Below are 23,292 nucleotides of genomic sequence, written 5' to 3'. Positions count from 1 at the left end.
ATGGCAGCTCCACAAAGAGGTTAGCGTAGATGTTGCCATAGCTGCAGTTTTATTAGCACTGGACAATGTATCTTCATTAAAAGAAGAGCAAAGAACGGCACTAAAGGCTTTTCTTGATGGAAAAGATGTTTTCGCTCTTCTCCCGACCCGAAGACTTTGATTTAGTAACTGTCACAGCTGGTACAGCCCTCCTACTGTGATAGATGGTTACAGACAGATGGTTTGTCCAATCACCTTCCAAACAGTTCCTAGCTGCTCCTTCCCAGATAGATTTGTGAAACAAATCATCTGGTGTATCAGGTTACTAAATAGCACCAAGATTCCAAGAATCCTGAACAGAAACATTTCAAGGCCTAGAGCTAATTTGGGGAAAAAGGGGCTCTGGTGATCTCTACCAAGTGTGTGGACACGTCCTCACAAGTTACGGTCTGGGACTGATCTAAATGGTTTGGTCAGCTGCTTCAACAGTAGAGTAGAGAGCTAGACAATGACTACACATGTAGCGCTGGTAACAGCAACAGCTGTACCTCTCTGCTATTGTGGAGCAACTTTGACAGGCTCTCTCCTGTGTAACTGCTCTATTTAACAGATCAGGGATGGCCCTGCTACCTGTACACAGCAGCACAAGGACAGCTCCATTATAAATGTTTTTTCCCAGTTTGGTGTGGAAGGACTTTACTGGCTGGTACAGAGCCCTGACCTCAACCACATCCAGCACCTCTGGGATGAACTGGAACACGACTGCTGATTAATCTCCAGCCGGCAAACAGGCTAAAGAGGTCCATTCCTTTTACATGCACATGACTGTATGCTGCCCTTATTCAAAATATGGTGGTAGTTAATGAATATTAAACATATATTCATGGTCCATCAACTACAAATAGGATTGTTTGAAATAAAGTCACAAATATTCAATAAAAACTAAATGTGTAAGGAGTGGAACTGGCAGATGTTTAGCTCTTAACTGGCAGTTCACAGCTGCCCTTTCCTCTGGGTGTAAACATGGATGCATTTCATTAGCAAATGGTTTTATGAACATATCATGTGTGTGTGTGTGTGTGTGTATATATATATATATATATATATATATATATGTATATATATGTGTGTGTGTGTGTGTGTGTGTGTGTGTGTGTGTGTATATATATATATATATTGCTGGTGTGTGTGTGTATATATATATATGTGTGTGTGTGTGTGTGTGTATATATATATATATATATATATATATATACACATACATATATACACACACACACACACACACACACAATCAGAAATGGACTGTTATTAAGTACGTTTACTCAAGTGCTGTACTTAAGTGTACTTTTGAGGTACTTGTACTTTAATTGAATATTCCCATTTTCTGCTACTTTAAACTTCCATTCCACCACATTGTGGAGGCAAATAGTGAACTTTTAGTCCACTACATTTGTTTGATAACTGTAGTTACTAGTTACTTTGCAGATTGCATGTTGCATCAGAGCCACAGTAGCACATTTTTAGATTTATTTAATTTGACGTCAATTGTTTAAAATCAGATCTGATAATCCCCCAGGCTTATAATTTACATACATACAAACATATACCCATAGTGTACAGTATCTACAAACGTGTAAACAGATGTATAATAACGTAAATAATATTTTGATACTCATGTACACTTTAACTTTTTCTCGAGTACGGTTTGTATGGGTGACTTTTACTTTTATCAACTAATATTTTAACACAATATCTTTCATTTAACTCAAGTATGGAGGTATTTTTACATCACTACACATTTGTCATTTCATTACTTTATTTTTTAAATGATTGGCTTTTGTAAACAACAGCAAAAACAAACTACATATAAAAATATTCTTCAAAGGTAAACAGCTTATGTAAACAAACTCATTCATGTCATTATTCAGAATTTACCATCAAATTAGACATTAAATATGATTGCCATCACATGAAACACTTGTACCTACCTACACCCTTTTTTCTGGTAGTAATGCTGTATCTTTGCATTTATTTGTAATTTTTAACGGTTGAAATGGTTTATGAATTTTTTTCCCAAGCCAGAAAACTTTTTTCTGAAGCCAAGCTGAAAATAAACTGGATTTATGAGGTTTTCCACAGTAATATACTGTTATAGTTGCTTCAGCTGAGAGATTCAACACATTCTTAAACATTTAGCCACACATTCTTATTACAGCAAGTGTGCAGGTGTAAAACAAGTTTTGTGATGTGCAGTACACTATAGCTTTACACAAAACTGACTCCCTTGGATTTGCAGGATTTTTACGCAGGCCTCCTGTTCAACATTAGTGTGATCTATGTGCAAAATAAGCCTCTCCCTTTGGTTGCTTGCTTTCTTCTAGAAAAATGACAGCGACCACAAATATTCTAATCCCTGGTAGGAGCTATTGTTCAGTACAGGCATTTCAACAATTCTGACTGGACTGCTGACATTCCTAAAGAAGTGTCAGAATAGGTTTATTTCAGTCTTTACTCAGGTTAAACAGTGATGGTTGCTGCTACGGTGTTCCATTTAAACAACAAAAATAATGTCCCTGTTGTCTAACAGTACGACAAACCAAATAAACTTAATTTCCCAAGCCTATCTGAAGGCCCTGCTCTTAGTGTTGGGGTCAGATGAGACACATCTTAGAGGATCACAGGACAAAGGGTCCTGTACATCTGTCTGTCTGTTTGTCTGTCTATAAAAGAATTGACTTGACTTCATTTGAATCTTGTATCTCAAAATCAGCCACATATTTCAGCTGAAGGTCCATATTCATTTGATACGGTAGGTGATATCTGAAATATTTTTTTTTAGGAGAATATAACAAAAAGTCTAAATGTAGCTCATTTGACCACACTCTCCCTGAATTTGTACAGCTTTGGAGAAGCCAAATGTAACCCGAGTTCATATAAAGATGGTGGAAGAATCAGCATTATTCCAGTGTAGACAGGAGAGTATAAGTAGACTCTGCTGAGGGGCTTTCAGTTCTTTTTCCCTTCCAGCTCCTCATCACTGGTAAGGTATTCAATGTGTGTCCATACACACCATATCTGCAGAGAAACAGATGGGATGTTTGGCTGTGAGACAGCTTTACATGAACAAACGTAAAATATGAGCAGCAATTATTTTAATACAACTACGACTTTTGTCAACATGATGTTTACCACAGGTTGTTTTTACCTCTGCTGATAGAGCCAGCAGGCGCCCTGCAACCAGCAGAACGGTCCCCAGAGTCTGGATCCAGGAGGGCAGGTACAGCCAGTGGGCCAGTAAACCCCACTGACACCCGTACAGCCACAGTGGGAGGCAGTGCAGCCCGCTCACCACCCATGTGCCAAGAGGAGTCCGAAACCCTAACACACAAAGTTCACATGAGCGCATGGAGTGTACAGTATATGAACATCAACTTATTCACAGTGACAGACTGGTTACCGTTTGCCATGATGGCTTGTATGAATCGAGGGCTGGTGGTGAAGCTGTTCTTCCAGTGGTCACCTCTGGTGTTGTGGTTACACACAAACACACACCACTCCAATGCAGACACCAGCCAACCCCACTGTAATACAACACATATATATATACATATATATATATATATATATATATATATATATATATATATATACACACACACACACACATATATATATATATATATATATATATATATATATATATATATATGACAAAAAACATCATCAAACATACAAGTAAGAGTCAAGTAAATAGAGCACATGTAGATCTGCACAGTGGTTTTTACTACAAGTTATGTATATTTTACTGTTCACCATTTTAAAGCAAATAGGTAAAAATATTGGTACCTTTGCAATTCTAAAATCAACTGAAATTGACAAAAAAATCACTAATATCACAAAACATTTTTCCTTCCAAAACCTCTAAGAATTTGATTTGTTATGGGACTTCCTTAAAGAGACTTGCATGAGACAGATGGATTGATGCAGCACAGGATTAATCATCCTGACTTTTACTTGCTATCAAGCTCTAAAATCATAGGAACCTTCACCTCCCAAATGCAACATGTTGGGGTCTTTACTAATGTCTTGGGAAGATTCCCATGTTTATGAACGTATGACATACGTTCCACTACTATTATTGTAATGCATTACTACATACTATCCTTACCGTTAACCACTACTACTGTTATCACTAGTAATCACATTTCCATGTGCATTTCATTGTTGTTGCTGTGATGCCTCTTTATGTGCTTTCATTCCTGTCAACCATCCATTATAATTGTATACATTGTGATCTCGTTGATCTGCTCTGTACATGCGACATCTATTGCATGTCTGTCCGTCCTGGGAGAGGGATCCCTCCTCTGTGGCTCTTCCTGAGGTTTCTTCCGCATTTTTTTTTTTCCCTGTTAAAAGGGCTTTTTTTTGGGGCAAGTTTTTCCTCACTCGAATCGAGGGTCGAAGGACAGAGGGTGTCGTCTCTGTACAGATTGTAAAGCCCTCTGAGGCAAACTGTGATTTGTGAATTTGGGCTATACAAATAAAATTTGATTTGATTTGATTTGATGACTGGTCTTGTGAGGGTTAAAAATACTGTACATGATCAATACAGCACTTTATCCATTAAATTGCATTTAAATACCTTGAACTACAGACAGCCTGATGGAGGGCATTCATAGTCGTTTGCCTTTTCAGGCACTACCCTATCATTAGGATACATCAGCTCTTTAAAGGTCCAGTGAGTAATATGTTAAGGGGATAAAGGTGCAAAATGTAAGAATTGGCCAGTTGTCAAACGTATACTCAAAACAAATAGGGGACAGCATATCACCAGAGTAATTGCTAACTGCTGCTGAATGTAGCTGCTCTTAGCTTGTTAGCTCAGTTAGCCGTGCAGCCAACAGTTCGGACTGGGAGCTTGAGGCCAAGGGGAGTGTTAGTGTTTACACCGCTAGTACAGGAGCTTTGGATTGGGACGGGCCGGGGCTAGGTGGTTAGCATGCTAACTTCAGTAGATATCTCTGCAACACAATACATAGACATCACAATGTCAAAACTGCTATTTATTCACATTCTGTTGATAATCTTAGTTTATTTTTGAATGTTCTCAACTAAATTCTTACACACTGCCTCTTGAAATACAATATTTATAATTAAAGTTTTTATTAGTGTATAATCCCCTGATACCAAGAACCATAGTGTTTTCAGTACCTTGGAATGAGCCTTTAATATCTACAAAAGGAGCAGGCCCTCTTCCATTGTGTCCTCCATGATGCACAGCCATGTTTCTACAGTAACCCAGAATGGACAAACTCTGGCTTTAGAGATGGCCTGTCATGTTTTCGTGTTTTTAGCAGCAGCTGTAGGGGAGGGAGAGACGAGAGGGATTTTGTTTGTTGCAATCTGCAACCTCACTGCCAAACACCACTAAAACCTACACACTGGACCTTCAAGAAAACTCAGACATAATTATGACTTTGAGGGTGACGTGAATGTTACTACTACTACTTGTTGTAATTAATGTGTTATTACTTTGCCTTAAAATCCACGTCCCCAATTTATAACACAGGCTGCCAGAAGCTGAGATACTATCACCGGGTGATGTCACTTCAGCTCTAGTTGTGGTGGCATATGTTCGTGCACATTTGTGACCATTTTGTGTCTAAATTCTTTCTATATAAAAGCCTCAACATAACTGACGACTGTTCGTACCCATTTGTTTTGAAAGAGCTATGGCCAATCTGGAAACACCGACACTCAACACTAATGTTGGAACTTCATCACTCAGACTCTCACATTTATAGGGCCTGGCCTGCTTTGCTGCAGTCCAGCCAAAAATGTGTTTATATTCAGCAAAGTAAGCTTTTAAAAAGGTACTGTTTTGATTATACTCATTTTGTTTAGGGCACTGAAACTTTCCAAAACAATACCAAGCCTTTGCTTAATCAGCAGAAGACCTGTTTTCTAATGCTCCATCCTGATGGCAGGGTGTACAAGGCATAAACAACATAGCAAATGCACAAGCTCATCCTGGCTGCTGTAAACAATCACAGCATAACGTGAGCACGTAGTGTGTGTATACTGTATGTGTTGAATGGTCAGCAGACATCAGACCTCAAACAGCAGGCTCCACAGCATGCCTCTGCCCATGTTGTCCACCACTACATCCAGCCACGCCCCGAACCTGGAGCTCTGGCCCAGCCTCCTCGCCAGCCAGCCGTCCACTCCTGCACAGACAACAGCATCACATACTGGACAGAACACTGACACAATAACTAAGACTCTTTATTCCAGCTGTGCATTTATGCAATATAATCACAAGATGAGATAAGATGACATAAGATAATTCTTTATTGATCCCCCTGAGGGGAAAATCAGTTGCAGATATCATTACTATCAGTATATCATCCCTGATACTTTGATTTATAATGCGGTTGTCCATGGGGATTGGTACGGAAGCTGAGAAGGGCCATGGATTTTTCTTCTTTTTATGCACTGTTATCTCGTGACAACGACTTATTATCTCATTAGTCGATATAACAAATATTGTTTTCTCGTGATAACAAATTAATTATTTCGTTATCTCGATATAACAGAGTTCGGTAAAGTTAGAAACATATTCACAGATTCGAACTTCCCAGATCAATAACTCACAAGTGAAATATTGTTAAACACAAACGACAACTCTTTACTACCGTGGTAAGGTCGACAACGAGCTACAACCGTATTTTCATCAAAACAAGCAGTCCTCCGGGCTGGACAAATAACATTGGTCTCTATGGTCAGCCGTCTTTGAGACGAGGGCGCAGGGACCTTCTACAAAGTGCAACCCCGAAAAGAGATGCTACAAAAAATATTCAATAACTTCCCTATTATTTTATTTATTTATTGGTTTATTTGACAGGGACAGTGCAACACTGATCAACAGAAAAAAAACTGCAAGTGAGCCAGAGTTAGCCATTAAGGCTAATTTTCATCCATTGTCCCTGGCCAGATGTTACAGGCAACCTAAGAACCAAAAAAGGGTAACAGGGTACAAGGGTATTCAGTGTAGTGTCACCAAAATCACTCCACACATCAATGGTCTCCTGCTGGTTATACTACAAGTTATACTTAGTTTGGACAAATGTGGTTTGGCATAATTTTGAGGAATTTCTGGAGGCAAATTTTCAATGGAATCTGAAGCATTGAGTATTGAAAATGTATTTCCTCATCATAGTGGCTTTGCAGTAAAAACTGAAAAATGAGCACTGCAGGTAGAGCTTAATTAAAAGTTGCTCCTGATTGGCCGGTGACTTAGTCACCCAATGCATCCTTCATTTGATTGGTTCAAAGGCAGTGGCCATGAGACAGCCATGACATTATACAGTTGTAGTATAACCAACAGGGAGACCCCTGGTTTGAACTAATTTTGATGACACTACACTGAATATGAGTATTATGAATATTATTGAATATTATTAAATTCCCCCAAATTATGCAGAAGCACATTTGTCCAAACTATCAGTTGTAGTATAACCAGCAGGAGACCATTGATGTGTGGAGTGTTTTTGGTGATTTTGGTGACTACACTGAATAATAGTGAAGTTACTGAATATTTTTTGTAGCATCTCTTTTCGGGGTTGCACTTTGTAGACGGTCCATGCGCCCTCGTCTCACAGACGGCTGACCATGGATGGTGATAAAGAAATAATTAATTCATTATCACGAGAAAACAATCTTTGTTATATCGAGATAAAGAGATAATAAGTCGTTATCACGAGATAACAGTGCATAAAAAGAAGAAAAATCTATAGCCGTTCTCGGCTTCCGTAGATTGGTGAGAGTGAAGTCCATCTTCTATATGATGAGACACAACTTGATTAGTTACATACAGTGGCCACTTTATACTTGTCTATGCAGATAAAGCACAGGTGTAAGTAATAACATTTGAGGATAGCTCAGTTCCATTAAGTGCCGTAGCAGGGGCTCCAACATCCCAAACTGATTTGAAAACATGTTCTCTACAGCCTTTTAAAGCCAGAATGTTCACTGTAGCTGCTGAGTTAGAACCATTAGCACACACCTTGTCTGAAGTGGATGCACAAGCTTGATTGCATTACGAGGATGTAAATTACGTCTTTTCAAATCAATTCCGACTCTCGATCTTCCAGAAACTTAGGTTACACCAGATGAGTTGTGCCATTTAATGTTCAATTTCTGCAGTTTTTTGGGTTTTTTTATGTTTTAGAACAAGTCCCCAGCTACATCAGCAGAAGAATGCTGAAACGCTGTTGTACTGTGAAGCTCCAGAAATGATCTGTGGGAAACTACAGGAAACTACAGTCGACTCTCTATCAGCATGGGGGTGAGGAGATTATGACTGAATTTTCATTTGTGGATGAACTGTTCCTTTAATGATGCCTAAGTGCATACTTAAATGGCCGGCATTATTAATGCTATTAGTTGCACTGGTTTATTAATTGTACAGTAGACATGTTCAACACAACATTTTGGTTGTCTGCAGGCATGTATTGATGCTAAAATAACCCAGTATGAAATTGGTGCAAAATCTACCAGCAGCATTTCACAGGTGAGACAGGGTGAACAGTTACTGTACCATCAAGTGCTGTGGAGGCTGAGAACAGAGGGACGAACACTGCTGGAGTCTCATAGGCGGCCCATGCAGCAAACACAAGGCCGACCCTGATGTATCCTGATAGCACAAACACACGCATTACACAGCAGACAGCTCAGGGAAGTAACTCAACTCTTCTATTCAGTGACAGACATATGACACTTAAGTGTTCTGTACATAATCATAGTTTAGTGATCTCCCTGTAGCTCATGAACTATCTCATCGATACTAGAATATTCTAGTAGTGTAGCTAGTGTAGGCTGTTTATAGTAAAGGCAAAGTTATCCGGTTGGCATGTGTCATGCGACAGTTAAGTGACACAGCTCCGGCACATTACACAAATACAAAACACAAGTCCTTAAAATTCAACCGAGTGTTTCTCACCTATAATATTCGGCCAGTACAGCAGAACTTTGAGTCCCATCTCCTGGTGAGTTCTGACTGATACAGCGGAGCCTCAGCCCGGAAAACAAAGGTGATGCAACCCTCCTTTTAATCCGACCTCTCCAGCTATCTAAGCGAACACACGGCCCTCTGCATTTGTCGTTGTACATCCGTTGATATGTGTGACTGGAATATCTCCATGTCGTATCCGCGGCTTGTACAGTCTGCTGTAGTGGCTGTGAAGGTGGCGTGCTGCGGGCGTTTCATGTTGTGACGTAGGAAGCCGACAAAGCTGTCGTACTTACAGCGCGGCCAACCAAACTCCATTCCGAAATCTGTCAATTTAACAGCCTGCTTCAGAGCATTGGAAGCATGTAAAATAAATGGACTGCTGGGGAATACTTACTATCCATCTCATTCAACATTCATGGATTCATTTAGGTGGAATAAAATAGAGGAAATGGTGAAAACGAGGAAGGAGGAGAGTAGCTCGTCCACGAACCAGCCAAAATAAAACTGGTACATTTTTTAAATGAAGTTAGGCGCAAAGCCTCACCGTGAACATGACGAGTGCACATTGAAATCAACGTGTTGTTATAATATATACATTTGACTGCAACTGAATACGTAAAAAAAAAAAAAATCATATATTAGAAAGCCATAGCCTTCCCTTGCTCCCAGTCTACGTGTCACTAGAGGTCGCTGTGCTGCTGGATGTAAACTGGCGTTAATTCGCAGAGTAACCACACGGTGGTGCCACTCGCACTCCTCTACAACCTACACTACAGAGCCACTACACAAATACACACGCGCGCGCTCGTATTGACAGCATGGTATGACTGCGTGTAATGAGTCATAACACATGTTGGTAGTTTGCAAAGGACAGAGGGAAAAGGCTTTATTGAGTTACTGGGGTCAAAATAAAACGATACCGTCTGCATTAGCGGTTGTGTTTACAAGCGTTTGAGCGAGCTGATCAAGTGACCTGTAGAGTCAGGTCATGTGACAGAATGGAGGCGTCGCTGAAAACATTCACCCGTTCACCACATACACACACCACCAGGAACCCATTTCACAATAAACGGATAAGGCGACAAACAGGTCTGATCAACTCAGTAAATAACGTTCATTTCCTCACATCGCAATGAAATGAGGGGAGCATGGGGGCCAAAGAGTCGAGGATAGGATTCCTGTCGTATGACGAGGCCGTCAAGAGAGGTAAGGCAAAAAGCAACGGACTAAATCCACCTCAGTTGCGCTAGCTTAGCTAACTGTCAGCTTTTAGGCTAGCCCGGTACATAAGAGGAGGACTTCCTGACCACCCATTAAAATCTAGCGGTTTAAGTAGTCTTGGTTACTGCATAAGGCAGACACCTGTACAAACATAACATACGGCATCCACGGAACCACTACGATCAGTTTTTCAATTCGGCATAGAAAAATGTCGGAAAACATCACTGTTTTCAATGATATGTTAAGATTAACAATAGCAGAGCCTGTATTTTCCGCAGTTGCCTCCCCCCGAAGTACACTACATTGGGCTGCAGAAGAAAGCGTTTCTCGGTGATTAAAGCTTCAATAAATTATAGCTAAGTGTCATTGTATGGATTCTTTCCCAGCCGAATTGAGTAATTCTTCATAGCAATATGGAATTGGTGCCGATTGGTAATTTATAAGACGTGTGGCTTCGATTATAAGCAAGGTCACGTAAAATTGACAGACTTTTTGGCTGTGCTTGGCGTGACGTTTACGCCATAGCTTCGAAAGGATTGCTTGTCTGGCTAGTGTTGGCTAACGAGCAGGGATGGGCTGGATTGACAGTATTTTCCAAAACAGTTGTACAGGGAACCATGGATGTGTAATAACTATTTGCTGACACTAAGGCGCGTCACTTAGCATAGCTCTTATCATCTTAGCTAGCTGACGTTGAGTAATGTTAATGTCATACTGTTACTAGCTTAACGCTACTTGTCTACAAGCTAGGTAGGTAGTTAGCTGGGTCGCTACAGCTAAGTTCCCCGAGGGAAATGACTACAGACTGTTTGTTTTTGCCGTCGTCTGGTGGATTTCAAGCCTAGCCATGTGAAATGGGCTAACGCATATTGTCCGTGTTTGTGCTAGAGGACTGCCAGGTTGCTCCTGCTTAACTGTACACATGAGCTAGCTAACGTTAGCTGTGTTCGTCAGGGCATTTCGCCGAACAGCAGACAGATGTGCTTCACGTTGCTGCTGGCGCTGCATTTAGTCTCAGTATGTAGCCTCTAGGCAGTTAAAAAAAAAAAAAACCCATAAAAAAACTGCTGGAACCATTGGTTGATTTCTGATGAACATCACGCAGGGTTTCCCTGGCCTTTTATTTCCCCTTCTATGGAATCACAGGTTCCTCTTATTAAAGCATTTTGTTCTCAGATCAGGTTATATGCAGGAGTAAGTCTGGATAGAACAGGCAAAACACCGAGCTGGGTACAGCTGTGTTGTAATTGATGCAGTCTGAGCATGTGTTGGTGCACTTATGTAAGATGTGGGTGAGCATTTATCAGGAAGCCCATAGGAGATGTCATCCATCCTTCTTGTTGCACTTTGCCCTCTGGGTTGGCAACAGCTGAACTTTGTCAGCCTGGATTCCAGGCTATGACAGGCTGTTACACATTGATCCAGGACAGTGTTGTTTCTGTACCAGGGTCCGACAGGGAAGTTAAACTGACCATTCCTTGTGTTAATATTCATCTAAATGATGAAGGTGTTTACCAAAGTGTTATTTTCATACAGAAGCATGTGTTGGAACAAACCATGACATACTGTCGTCTCTATTGTCGAAATGGCTTCTTTTCAATATCAGCGTCTTGTGTGGTGCTTTGAACATTCCTCAAGCTGACTGCCATTCCCACTCTGATGATCACATGTGACCACACACACACACACACACACACACACACACACAGGCGGTGGAATTATCCAGCCTTATCTGACCAGTCACATGGCAGCCTTCCTAATTCCCACAGCAGGCTCGACTGCTGCAATTATGGGGTCAGTCATGTCAGCTCACTGTAGTAGGACACCATTAGGATAATGGTCAGGGAGCATCCTGTTGGAAAGGTTAGGCTTTGATGTGCTCCTGTAGTAAACCTGGGATCATTCAGTCTTCTTTTAAGCCTAATTCTGCAGGGTTGATTGTGCACTCTCTGGTCACCTTGTTTACAGTTTCTAACCTCACACTGTGTGATTGCCACCATGTCTTGAGTAAAAGTAGTCATTTTAGTTGTTGGAGAGGTATTCGTTCCACCAGAGACTTCAAATTGGTCACCCAAGTGTCTGATGCTCAGGACAGTTTGAACATATTCTTAAATACAAACCTGAATCATTGCGGCGTAGATTTGTGCATTATAAGCATGATGAATTCAATTACAATTAAGATTTTATTTTGATAAGAATTTAAGAAATAGTTGACAATTTGAAGTCATGTAGAACAGTAGTCAATGTGGCTGTTTGAAACCTCCGGTATGTTGAGGTCACCGTACTGCTGCACTGTTTCTAAATACATTTCTGAATTTGCACACGTATACAAGGAATGTCATCGCTGACAGGACTCTGCTAAAACAAAGATGAGTAGTTGATGAGAAGTTGCCAATTAGAGCAGAGATTTAAAAGAATAATGTTATAACAAGCCACAACCAAAGGTGGACCCAACAGTCATTACACCTCAACGGAGAACTGAGCGTCCAGATATTCACAGGTGAAAGTTTGCTTCCCTCTTCCCGAAGAGTGTCTTCAAGAACATTTACTGGAATGATCAAGGAACTGTCCCTGTTGATCACTGGTTTGCAGAATTTACATGTGTGTTAAATATAATTTGAAAGCAAGTCACAGGCATGAGACTTTGTCCATAACGTAAAGAGTCACCTGAAGTCCAAATAGTAAATCAGCTGGGTTGCTCACAAGGGAGTGTAGAGTTAGAGGTCAAGCTGTGTAGGAGTTGTTTGATAAATATGAACATTTACATAAATCCAGTTTTGATTGCAGATCAGTTCTGATGCAGTGTTTTTTTCTGAATTAATGACAAAGTCTTCAAATGCTTGATTTTAAAATTTATAACCTGGGGCAGCTTATATTTTTTCAAAATGACGGTCGGGGATGAAGATGAAGCATTTATTTCCATTTCACAATACTTTGTATTGTGAAAATGACGGTCGGGGATGAAGATGAAGCATTTATTTCCATTTCACAATACTTTGTATTGTGAAATGATCCAGAAGGCTAGTCTGACTCTGTTGAGTAACATCAAGGTTAATGTTTAAAGTAATCTCCTTTAAATGGCAGTTTACTGAGAAGAAAGAGCTCTTGGAGAGGTAGCAGCTGACTGTGTACCTTCAAGTTCAATTAACAAAACTCCTGTCTGTCCTTGCCAGAGGTGTTGACTCACCTTTATGGTTATTATGAAGCCATAGATTGTGGAGTGGTTGTATTGCATTGCATTATGTTGTAACACCTGGCAGTTTTACCACTCGTTCAGGTGAACTTGCTTATAGAAATCCTGGTCTCTGTGAGACCAGTCGTCCCTTATAGCCATTGTTTACTCTAGTGAAGACCAATAACTCCCAACATTGCTCGACTATGATCTTTTATTGTGATTTTGTATGGAATTTAATTTATGGAATGTCTTATCTTTTATTTGGACCTTGAGTCTGCAATAGAGGTTTGAATTAATCAATATGGTGAAGTTTTTGACAGGCCCCAGTTAAAAAGTGTTTCCCTGTTTGTAGAAACACGGCTGCGGGAAAATGTATACAGATATATAAATGTTTTTGAAGCAGGCTATACAGTACATCCTCTGTGTTTATATATTCTTATGAATAAAATCCTACTGCATAGATTTTCCCCCATGGACCATTTAAACCTTTGTGGTTGACCACCAGACAGTTAAGTAATGTAACAACCACAGTCGTCACTCCCTGACACACAGCCCAACAGTCACCTGAGTACCGCAAAGCCTTGCACTTCTGGTCGACGTCAGCAGGCCTTATCAGCCGAGGTGATAGACCGCTGCTTTGCATTCGCTCCCTGAGTCCCTGGTTTGTGTATGTAGATTTGCCTATTGTTGTCACAAAGGCTTCCAGTATGCTATGGAAACATGGGCAGGCTGTTTAGATTGTGCACATTTGCATGGTAGATTGCTGTATCACAAATAACTATATATTTTTAGGTTGGCTGTACATATGAGTGTCAAGGATATGATTCAACAGTTTATTGAATACATGCTTATTCCATATACATTATGTTTGCATTTGACATTTGACTGAATTATTGAAAACCTTGATACAAACGCTATGTTGCAAGTTCATAGCATTATACACTGCCTGGCCAAAAAAAAGGTCACCACCTGGATTTAACTAAGCAAATAGGTAAAAGCCTTCCATTGGATAATTACTGCAGTGATTAATATGTTTCAGCTGGCAACAAGTCATTTAACCCTAACTGATGCAATGAGTAGCTTCTCATTTCTTTAACAACCATGTCAGAAGACATATTCTGTGGTCGTGGAAAAGCTGTTACTCTGTTTCAGAAGGGTCAAATTATTGGCCTGCATCAAGCAAAGAAAACAACTAAGGAGATGCTGAAACTACTAAAACTGGATTAAGAACTGTCCAACACATTATTAAAACCTGGAAGGGCAGAAGTGAACCATCATCAATCTTCAAGAAAGAAATGTGGTCAGAAAAAAGCTTGAATGATCGTGATCAGAGGTCACTTAAACCTTAGGTGAAATCAAATGGTAAAAAATCAACAGTAGAACTCACGGCAATGTTTTATAGTGAAAGTAAGAGCATTTCCACACGCACAATGTGAAGAAAGCTCAAGGGATTGGGACTAAACAGCTGTGTAGCCTTAAGAAAACCACTTATCAGTGAGGCTAATCGAAAAAAAGGCTTCAATCTGCAGCATAAAGATTGGACTCTGGAGCAATGTAAAAAGGTCATGTGGACTGATGAGTCCAGATTTACACCGTCCCAGAGTGATGGGCGCATCAGGGTAGTGGAGAGGCGGAGTGATGCACCCATCATGCCTAGTACCTACCAACCAAGCCTGTGGGGGGCAGTGTTATTATCTGGGGTTGATTCAGTTGGTCAGGTCTAGGTTCAGCAACATTTTGTGCCCAAAAAATGAGGTCAGCTGACTACCTGAATATACTGAATGACCAGGTTTTTTCCATCAATGGATTTTTTCTTCCCTGATGACACGGGCATATTCCAAGATGACAATGCCACGATTCATCAGGCTCAAACTGTGAAAGAGTGGTTCAGGTACCATGACACATCATTTTCACACATAGGCTGTGTCCAAATTCAGGGGCTGCAGCCTTCAAGGACGCGGCCTTTGCGGCCCACGGAGGCCGGGTCCTTCGGAGAGACCTTGAAGGCCGCGTCCACCGTTGTTAAATGGGACGGTCTAGCCTTCGGAGTATTTCCTGGTTGCGTCACCAGGTGTTCATGCATTAAAGTCTGTTTTGGTTCAAATCTATCAAACGTGTACATTCATTTGCGTGTGTACAATGTGTCAAATCTAAATTGAATTATCAACTTTACAAAATAAACATTAACCCATTGGTGAATAACAACTATATTTACCATAGCATTACCAGCGTCACGTATTTTAACTGAAAGTTGAAATTTGGAGGTTTTATAGTCCCTTGAAGTTTAACATATTTGGCGTTGGATATTCAAATGACTAAAAACCGAGTATAAACCCATTACTTAAATTTGAATGTCATGTCTGCGCCACTTGATGTCGCCATTTTCTCTTGCTTCCTCTTCTGTTTCGGGACTGAGCAGCGGTGCGCAAAGGATCTTGGGATATAGCAGGCCGCGAAGGATAGTAGCGGTGCGTCCTCCAAAAAGAGGGAAGTGCAGGCTGCATTTGGAGGAGCCTTCAAATTTGGACAGCCTTCGCCCAGCGTTGTGACGTAATTGGCCTTCAAATGCGCCCTTCGAGGGCTGCAGCCCCTGAATTTGGACACAGCCATAGATTGGCCACCACAGAGTCCCGATGTTAACCCCATTGAGAATCTTTGGGATGTGCTGGAGAAGATTTTCTCCCATCATCATTACAAGATCTTGGCAAAAAAATAATGCAACTCTGGATGGAAATAAATGTTGTGATATTGCAGGAGCGTATCAAAACAATGCCACAGCGAATGCGTGACGTAATCAAAGCTAAAGGCGGTCCAATGTAATATTGGAGTGTGTGACTCTTTTGGGGCCAGGCAGTGTAATACACAAATACAACACAGATGCAGATAGCATGATTCCCATGCCAACTTCTTCTTACCTTTTACAAGGGGAGAGCATCCTAAATGGAAACATTACAAACTGGCATTAAATGTGCACAGGCCAAGGTAGGAAGGCTGTACAGTGGGTGATAAAAACCGCGAGTCCAAAGGATACTAAAAGACAACACCCACCCCAGCCACAGTCTGTTTACCCTGCTGCCGTCTGGCAAAAGATACAGAAGTATGCGCTGCTGTGCCACCAGACTACAGAGCAGCTTCATGCCTCAGGCTGAGACTCCTGCACAAATCATACACACTTCACTATAAATAAGTTTATTTTTGTCTCATTATTTATTCATTTATAAAAATATATTTTTTGTTTGGTGAGTAGCAAAACAAAACAACTAAGAAAATGCAAATTGTAGTCCCTTAATTAGCATTTTGTTATACAACCCTGTGTTGTCGAGTAATAAATAGATGAACCTTGTACCATGTAAGTGAACCTTCATACTGCAGGTAAGTATGTGCTTTCCAAGATAACTGTAATGTGTATTTATCCTTGATAAATGACTATAAATTTGATCAGTTTAACATTTAATCGTCAGTTTGATGGGCTGTTGAACAGAGTCCTTAATCTGAGTTACTCAATCATTTTGGTCTCTGTAACTCTTATAAATCAATAGCGCACAGTCTTAAGCCTTTAGTGTTAGCAAAGGTACACAGCAGGTTATGTGTTGAACTAACAATTGTCTAAGTGGATGCACAGAAATGGTCTATATTATAAAATCATTAAAAGTCCTTCTATAATAAGACGGAGTCTGACGCAATACAACCAGTCCTATTTGCCCAAATAACCCAGCTCCCTTTAAGGCACACCTTAGTTTGTTTGACCATTAAATGACATTACATCAATACAAAGGGCACTATCACCACTTTCCTTCATCAGTTTTCGTGTAGGGCGTGCTGTGGTTGCACAAACTCTGTAAAACGACAAACATTTTATGTAAACAGAAATGGGCTGATTTTCCAAAGTGAAACATTCAGTGCTGTCTTATCTACATCACAGTTTACATGTGTAAACTCGCTCTATTCTGATTTCTTTTCGGGTGCCTTACCATATTGGTTGTGTTGTTAGTAACTCTCACATTGGCTTGCAGAAGTTGCACATAGCTGTTGTTTTCTCTTCATATTTGCCCTTATTGTCGCTCCCACAATTGCTCCCATGTTATACCCCTTTTCCACTGGTCAAAAATTCCACTTAAACCTGCTAAGATCGGGCTTTTGTGTGCAATGGGAATGCATATACTCAGCATTTACACCTAGGTCTCTGCAGTAGACAGGTTTTTATCTCCTCGCCTCGGCCTGGCTTTGATCTAAACCAAAGACCCGGGTGAACACTCTAAATTCTGCCGCGCTAAGTGGTGGTGTAATGCTTCAGATAAAAATCAAAAGCCCCATTCACACTGCCCTTTCAGTGTGGGAATCATGCACCGATCCGCCGTCTGTGTGAAAGTTACAGATGCGGAGAGGGGGGACAGTTTCACTGTGGCTCTGATGCACCTCCAGAGGCAGTATCAGAGCGGCAGCGGAGGCAAGCCAGCGTCTGTGTGAATGGATAAGCTGGAGCAAGGTTGTATCGGTCTGATGGAGTTCACAGTCTGACAACTAAACAGATACAAAACACAAAAAAACTTTAACTCACCATGCCTTCTTCAAAAAACGGAAACTCACCATGTCTTTGTCGCCTTCCACTATTGTGTAGTTGTAGTTACTGTCTCTGGCAACTTGTATTGAAAATAAATCGCAGCGACTGTCAGCCCTCCTGACCGAGACTTCAGTGAAGTTTCCCCCAGAAAACAGCATCCCTCCCCGTGAGTGAGAGTCAGACAGCATCCTGTTTACTGATGGTGATTATGTAATTATGTAATTTAGAGCAAAAAACTTGGAGAAATGGTGCCTTTGCTGCGCCGATAATGCACAGTCTCTGTGTGAAAAGGGCTAGAGACTGGCTACCTTGTCTGCAGGAAGTGGGAATGTGGTCAATAGGTTATTTTTAAAAAGCGGCGTTAGCTTCTGTTTCAGTAAGGGCTGTCAATTGATTAGAATATTTAATCGCGATTAATTGCATGATTGTCCATGGTTAACTCACTATTAATCACAAATTATTTGCACATTTCTTATCTGTTCTAAATGTACCTTTTTAAGGGATAATTTTCAAGTTATTATTACTTATCAACATGGGAGTGGACAAATATGCTTACTTTATGCAAATGTGTGTTTATTATTATTATTGCAACAAACCAAAACAATGACAAATACTGTCCGGAATATTCTTCAGAATAACCTCAAAGGTACTGCATGCTCAAAAAATATGCTGAAAGCAAAACATGACAAACTCAAGCACAACAAGCAACAACAGATGGGCATACTGACCTGAATGTAACATTCCTCAGTAATACTAACACAATGTACTGTCCAGCTTTACACTTGTAAAGGTTAACTAAACAATGTTAATCAGTCTGCAAGCTGCAGCCGCCCATTTAGCTGTCACTGTTGACAGTTTGTCTCATGTAGAGTTGTCCAGGTGTCTCTGTTTCAAACTATCCAGCGTGGTCTGAGAGGGGGAGGAGGGCTCTGCATCAGCTGTGTGCTTGGCCTGCAAGTGGTATTTGAGACTGGATGTACTCCGGTGGTGACTGAGTTAACATCAACATTAAATGCAAATAACTTTGTTGTAGTGGAGAAAACCATCTGGCAGGGCTGTGAAGCTCAACTTGCCATTTCTGCTCAAGGAGGTTTGTTTCTGCTGCCATCCACAACGTTACTGCTGCATCACAATCGTTATTATTGTGTTAACTTTGACAGCCCTAGTTTCAGTTAATGTAAGTAGAGACACTTGTGACACTTTGCTAGGTGTCTGTTATGACACCTAGCAAGAAAAGCTGTTGTAGAGGGGACCAGCTTTGCAACACAAAGCTGAAACAGGCAGCTGAAGTGGACAAAACACAGTTAAGTAAGCACAGGACTGGCTATCAAATTAACTGATGCTGATTAATTTATATAGGCCCAAATTGTCCGTGGTGCCCATACTTTGGATTGTCTCACTTTTTTATTCATAATCATGTCAGTCCAATGGGCCTTTTCACAGCAGATGTTTAGAGCTGCCATGATAGGAAAAGCACAGGTGTAAATAACAACACCTTTGTTCTTGTGAGTGTCCCAGGAAGTCATGACAACATGCCATTACCAGGATCAGAAACTGTAGCGGCTAAATGTAATTCAGTCATCTTTCTTTTTGAGTTACACCTGTGCTCTTCCTTCGGTGACATGTTAGAACGTCCTCTGACAAAAGGCCTATTTTGCAGTAAGTTGCGTAACAGACCAGTGATTCAGCACAGCTCTAATGTTCTGTACTGGCATGAAGTTGTTATTGTTCGAGAATTCATTTTCCCCAGATATTACTGTAACTGGACATTACAGCCTTCAGTGAATAATAGTGCAATTTAGAGGATTTATCAGATCAAATCATAATTGGCTCTGAAAATAAAACAGATATTATTGTTTTATGATGTTTATCTCTTTACCATCCCATTAAACAGCAGCCTCATGCTAAACGTCTGGTGTCATGCCTGCAGGTGAAATGAGCTTTTGAAGAACAGAGCCTTGCGCATGTTCCTGCCTGCAGGCGCTTCTATTGACAGTTGACAAAAAGGTCACCAGGGCTCACGTGAATTCAGTGTTTGCATGTTGCTCCAGACGTCTCGGTGCTGCTGTCGGGGTGTTGCTCCAGTCTGGTTGGTAGCAGCAGGTCGGCCAGGCCCAGCTTATTTCAAGGACAGCAAACACTGAGTCACAGCAGGAGGCCCTGCTGGCTGCTGCTTTGCAGACACGATAATTTCGTAAGGTGGTCCACTGCCGAAAACCTGCTGTGTGTGTGTGTGTGTTTTTTTTTTCTAGAAATGCAGGTGTGTGTACAGTATGAGAGAGGGAGAAAAGATAAGGATCCAGCACTGCTATCTAGTGTATTTTATGGTCCTAGACATTGTCTAAAGTGTGTTTGTGTGTGTATTGAAAGTGTGTAGGGGCCGTTGCAGAAATCAGACCCATTGTTTGCCCTGCATTGAATGGTAACCATTGCAGTTAATGCAGCCAGTGTCCAAGAATACACCCATGGCATCACAGCATCAACAATACACAAAGTGTTCTCCATTAGTGGACTGCTTTGTTTCCCGTTCCCATTTTGCTATTATCTGGTAGTACTACTTTGTCATCAAGTTGCCTCAGTAGTATAATAGAATATTTCTTCTCACTTATTCACAAACGAGACAGTTTCTGTATTTACTGTTTGGTTTTCAGTGTCTTGATACAGTATGTCACTGTCTAACTTATCTTGACTTTGGCCCTCATGTTTGAGAAGAAATGAGAGTCAGCAGAGATTGTGGTTCATTTCAATGTCTGACCAACAGTTAGACATTTTCAGCTGATACAAAATGGAGATAATCACACTGAGGAAGCTGGAACCAGACAATGTTTGGCAGTTATGCTTGTCAAATGACTTGAATGAATGATCAATTAATGCATGAGCACTAACTAAAGTCATGGAATAATTTGTTGGTAGTCACCTGGTGTCGCATCACTGATGGCTATTTGGCTATTTTAGTATTGGTTTAGTCACTGTATATTCTGTTAAATGTCAGTGGTGTGGTTCCTAGTGTGTGGACAAGAAGATGATAAATCTGAGGGGTTGTGAAGTGATTATATCAAGATTATTAAGGGGAAACAAACTATTTCTATACAAAATCTTACATTCTTGTGAATAACCCAGTCAAAACAAGGGGAACCTGGTTGAACCAGTCACAGCCAGTAGATCTAGGGACAGTGGCTGGCAAATACACATTGTGTTAATATATTATGGTTCCACCAGTATAATGCAAGCCTAAGCTTGAGGAATCGTTTAAAATTTATTTTATCGAAATGTGTAATACAAGTAGCAAACTCCTCTCAGGAGCAAGGCAATGTTGGCGAGTGTGAAGACAGAGACAGAAAGAGGTAGCCTGTGTATGAAGTCAGCAGTAACATTATAGAAGTGAACGTTGTAGGGCAGTGTGTGAACAGTTTAGGCTATGTGTCGGTGAATAAATGCTAGAACTTCTCATGACCCAAGCCAAGTTTCTGTGTCTTGCTAGCCCTGGAGTTGGGGACGGCTTCGACCCAGTCTCACTTGAGGTGGACTGACCTGTAAGGTGGAAACCCTCGATTAATACTCAACAACTTGTAAATCATAAAAACAGTGCCAGAGGCAGAAAAGGGGAAAACACTGTGCTTAAAAACATGGCTCAGGTGTCTTGGGTGTTTAATGGATGTTAAAGGTTATATGAGGTGTTTTTAACTGGTTATGAAACAGTCTCAATATAATACTGATCTTTCATCCTATATAACCCACAAAAGCAAACAATTAGCATGAAAGATTGGCTATTTCTATTTAGTTAATATTAATGCCTGTCACCAGGTAGGATTCCCTGCAAAATCATATCATTATTAGGGAACGTCCTCAACAAAATTACTATTACCAAGCAGCAGAATCTGATAGCTATAGGCTCCATATAGGCTAGCTAGCGTGAGACACAGTCTCTGCAGGCCCTGGTCTTGTAGTTCAGATTTCAGGACAGAAGTTAAATGGAGGACAGTAGTGTGCTGTTATTATACTGGCAGCCTGCCTAGCTAGTTGGTATATCCACCTTCTTCCAGTGGAGCTTCACTGATGGACGTTCTGCTCTGGCTGATCTGTCAGCAGGCTGTCCAATCACTGTGTCAGTGTGGAGATTGCGTGAGCTCAGGGTTCACCGGAGTGAAGGTGCAGCACACAGTCTAGATAATGAGCCCTTCAACCTCGCCACTGACTCCTGGTGATTTATGACACTTGCACATGCTCAGATGCACGATCAGAAAGCTGCCACATGATTAATGTGTGCAGAGTGACTTTCATGTGGATAAACTAGAGTCAGCCTGCTCATCATCCTCGTACCAAGTGATATTACTAACCTGCTGTGCTTCACTGTTTTATTAGAGGTGTGTACATTATTAATAAATGCTGGGTAAAGGTCTGGTGTTGTGAAAGCTGCACAGTCTCTCTACAAGTCTAGGACTTTCCCACAGGCCCAATCAGTGGGATTAAAATCAGACAAAGCAACCAGTTTGCAATAAAGTGAGCTTTATGAGATACTCGCAGTGGAGATGAATTAGCTTAAGAAAAGATCATATACATATACTAATTGTAGAATGTGTAATGTTTTACTGTGCTCTAATGGAGTTTAAGTCGAGACCAAATGTGTATTGGCTAAACAAGGTATAACAACAGATGCAAATGTTCATGGGAAACTGCATTCCAGGAAAGCTCACATTTAAACTGTTTGGCACAGAACCTTTACTTAACCTTTTTTTTTAGTAAAACCTCTTCAGTTGAAAAGGCTTTCCTCAGGACAGATTTGAGAAACTGAACATTGTACTGAACTGAATTTTTTGTCTTTTGTTAACTGTTGAATCCCTGAAAGATGGTATTTTTTGTTGAACTCTGGGATCTTTATTTTTGGTGATTATGATTTGTACTTGCCTAACCCTGACCTGCGAAAAGCCACCAGGATATATTCAAGCTGTTGTAAAATACCCCTACTTTTATAAGAAGAGTTTGAAAATTTAAATGACAGTTGTCAGGGCATAAAAACCAACAATCTGTTGATCTGTACAAATCCAGATGTGATAGTCTGACAAAATAAATGCTGTCAGTGCTGATTTAAAAAAGAAAAATCAAAATGCAACCTTAAAATTGAAAGTCACAAAGAATCATGAACTTGAAGAATTGTGACAGTCCTAGAAAGATTACAGGAAACAAGCGGCAGAGAGATGGAACAAAAGCCCGAACATTAACCAGGGACAATGCGGTTCATCGGCCCAACCCCTTAAATTGCTCGATGTATTGGACCCACAGTCCTAAACCCAAAGAAATTCAGTTTATGATCACATAAGTCAAAGGCCTCTCAAAATCATA

General features: G+C 40.7%; 2 protein-coding genes across 10 annotated transcripts in view; one reads left to right on the top strand and one right to left on the bottom strand.

The window, feature by feature from the left end:
* Positions 1-1,571: 1,571 nt before the first annotated feature.
* On the bottom strand, positions 1,572-9,237 carry LOC311256126 (uncharacterized protein). Its single transcript, XM_084350954.1, has 6 exons — positions 8,984-9,237; positions 8,582-8,677; positions 6,097-6,209; positions 3,440-3,563; positions 3,188-3,360; positions 1,572-3,057 (listed from the first exon to the last, which is right to left on the bottom strand). The coding sequence occupies exons 1-6, from the start codon at positions 9,021-9,023 to the stop codon at positions 2,989-2,991; spliced, it is 615 nt and encodes a 204-aa protein (XP_084207080.1). The 5' UTR covers positions 9,024-9,237; the 3' UTR covers positions 1,572-2,988.
* Positions 9,238-9,877: 640 nt separating this feature from the next.
* usp32 (ubiquitin specific peptidase 32) overlaps positions 9,878-23,292 on the top strand; it is a 75,924-nt gene continuing 62,509 nt past the window's right edge. For 7 of the 9 annotated variants that reach the window (XM_084350163.1, XM_084350161.1, XM_084350159.1 and 4 more), the window contains exon 1: positions 9,878-10,201. In XM_084350163.1, coding sequence (XP_084206289.1) covers positions 10,144-10,201 — 58 coding nt within the window. In that variant the 5' untranslated portion in view covers positions 9,878-10,143. The remainder of the gene's footprint in view (positions 10,202-23,292) is intronic. The other 2 variants (XM_084350164.1, XM_084350162.1) reach the window with 1 other exon arrangement.

The sequence above is a fragment of the Pagrus pagrus genome (assembly GCF_965226575.1).
Source record: "Pagrus pagrus genome assembly, chromosome: 4".
Taxonomy (NCBI): Eukaryota; Metazoa; Chordata; class Actinopteri; order Spariformes; family Sparidae; genus Pagrus; species Pagrus pagrus.
Note: the sequence above shows the minus strand (reverse complement) of the source record. Positions and strands in the feature narration are given on the sequence as shown.